Source organism: Nerophis lumbriciformis, linkage group LG03, assembly GCF_033978685.3.
Source record: "Nerophis lumbriciformis linkage group LG03, RoL_Nlum_v2.1, whole genome shotgun sequence".
In the NCBI taxonomy this organism is placed as follows: Eukaryota; Metazoa; Chordata; class Actinopteri; order Syngnathiformes; family Syngnathidae; genus Nerophis; species Nerophis lumbriciformis.
In genome coordinates, this window is record NC_084550.2 from 31782501 (window position 1) to 31785000 (window position 2500).

At 39.8% G+C, this 2500-nt stretch overlaps 1 protein-coding gene across 4 annotated transcripts in view; it reads left to right on the plus strand.

Annotated features, from left to right (window-relative positions):
- The window catches only part of mybphb (myosin binding protein Hb), a 45776-nt gene that overhangs the window by 4279 nt on the left and 38997 nt on the right, over nucleotides 1-2500 (plus strand). For all 4 annotated transcript variants that reach the window (XM_061937238.1, XM_061937230.1, XM_061937222.1 and 1 more), the window contains exons 2-3: nucleotides 1528-1596; nucleotides 1674-1808. In XM_061937238.1, the coding sequence (XP_061793222.1) occupies nucleotides 1528-1596; nucleotides 1674-1808 (204 nt within the window). The remainder of the gene's footprint in view (nucleotides 1-1527; nucleotides 1597-1673; nucleotides 1809-2500) is intronic.

Sequence of the window (2500 nt, forward strand, 5' to 3'; positions counted from 1 at the left end):
CGCCACAAATAAATGAATGTGTGGGAAACACTGGTATGTATGTGGTGGGTAGGGCAGCCGTGCCAGAAACCTGAGGGTTGCAGGTTCGTTCCCCGCCTCTACCGTTGTGTCCTTAAGCAGGACACTTCACCCTTGCCCCCAGTGCCGCTCACACTGGTGAATGAATGAATGAATGATGGGTGGTGGTCGGCAGCCACGCCTCCATCAATCTATCCCAGGGCAGCTGTGGCTACAAATGTAGCTTACCACCACCAGCAGGTGTGAATGAATGATTGCTTCTCACTTCTCTGTGAAGCACTTTGAGTGTCTGGAAAAGCGCTATATGAATATAATCCATTATTATTATTATTACATAATAATATGTATATATGTGTGCGTGTGTGTGTGTGTGTGTGTATATAGACATATACATACATATAAATATATACACAGATATATATATATATATATATATATATATACACTTATGTATGTGTAAGTGTGTGTATATCTATCTATCCATCTATCTAGCTTGTCCCCAACAAAGATAAAAATAGGGCAAGAAGAGAAGTATCCCACACTTTTCTTATGTAAAGTGTAAACTATACAATGTATCACTTGAAATTGTATACTGTATATATTTGAAATAAACTGAAACCAAACCAAGTAATTCTCCAGTAAATATGATCATCTCCATCAACAAGATGATTTGCATGACATGTATGCACAGGTCAAATTTCAATTAGAAAATTAAAAAAATTTAATCAATTTAATTTGGGACGTCCCGCATGCACATTGTGGATGCTAGTGGGCCTGGTCTGTGATAAACATCTATAGATAGGCCTACATTACGAAGTTGGTAGAGTGGCCGTGCCAGCAATCGGAGGATTGCTGGTTACTGGGGTTCAATCTCCACCTTCTACCATCCTCGTCACGTCCGTTGTGTCCTTGGGCAAGACACTTCAACCTTGCTCCTGATGGCTGCTGGTTAGCGCCTTGCATGGCAGCTCCCGCCATCAGTGTGTGAATGTGTGTGTGAATGGGTGAATGTGGAAATAGTGTCAAAGCGATTTGAGTACCTTGAAGGTAGAAAAGCGCTATACAAGTATAACACATTTATTTATTAGATTTCAGCATAAACTACATCTACGTGACCTCCCAGCCAAGTGCAGATGTGAATATCTCTGCTTCTTACTTCATTTTAATACTTGTTACTCTGACTAAAAAGGTAATAAATGTCTCAGCTTTAATGATCTAGTAATTAACTGAACATCTTCATCAGTCTGCCACGTTAACTTTTTGACAGATTATTCATTTCAGTTGAATTAAAACCTAACTCACCTGCACTTTGACTCCTTGCACCTCCCCGCTGATGGCGTGCAGCACTAATTATAGAAGACAATAGAATGTTGCATACATGTATTATTATTAGCTGTCACCATGTTCTCACCTTTCTGCTGATCAGTTGGATGAAATAAAGAAGTATATGTGAGATGCATATGAAACAATTTGATGCTGCTGTAAATAACGACATCCACGCCTGTTTAGCTGAAGCTGCTGAGGCCGCCGAGCCTGAAGAACCTAAAGCACCTTCACCTCCGCCACCTCCACCCAAAGGTAACCATCCAGTCTCCACAACACTCACTCACTAGAAGCTGTATCCATAATGACAGAATTATTTCTGCCGCCCGCAGAGCCGACCAGCGCCCCTGTAGATCTGTTTGTGGAGGACAAGAACGACACCTCAGTGTCCATCATCTGGAGCCAGCCGGAGGTCATCGGACTGTCAGGCCTGGATGGGTACATCATCGAGACCTGCAAGGATGCAAGTGAGTCCCTAGTCAGTGTCACGCACACGTCACAGCTCACAAGGTGATGTTGACACTAGTGGGCTCACCTTTTCAATCACTGGCAGCAGATGTCTGCTTTTTGCTCTCTCACAACTTGAAAATGATGAGAAGAGATTTTAAATGAAGAGCCTTTCTGTTGCTGCTCTAATCACACAGGAACAACTTGTATTGTTATAAGAACAGTCATAAAGTTACAGGAATAAAGTGGTAAAATGAGAATAAAGTCGTAATATTACATGAATTTAAGTTTTAACGTTACCGCAATAAAATTGTAATGTTACAGGAAAAAGGTCTTAATTTGAGAATGAAAACATATCACAAGAAAAAAAAAAGTTGTAATTTGAGAATAAAGTCGAATTTAAAAAAAAGCTGTAATGTTACAAAAACCTAGTCTTCATTTGAGAATTATGTTGTTAAAAGAATAAAGTCGTAATGTTAGGAGAAAAAAGCCGTAACGTTACAAAAACAAAGTTGTAATATGAAAATAATGTTAAGAAGAAGCTGTAATGTAAGAAAAAAAGTCTGATATGAAAATGATGTTAAAAGAATAAAGTCTTGATGTTACGAGAAAAAAGTCATAATCAGCGCTCAAATTTTACCGCGACCGCCCTCGTCGTTTGCCGTAATGCCCAAAAAATGGACCAACATTTGCAGCAAGAACATGCTGTGAC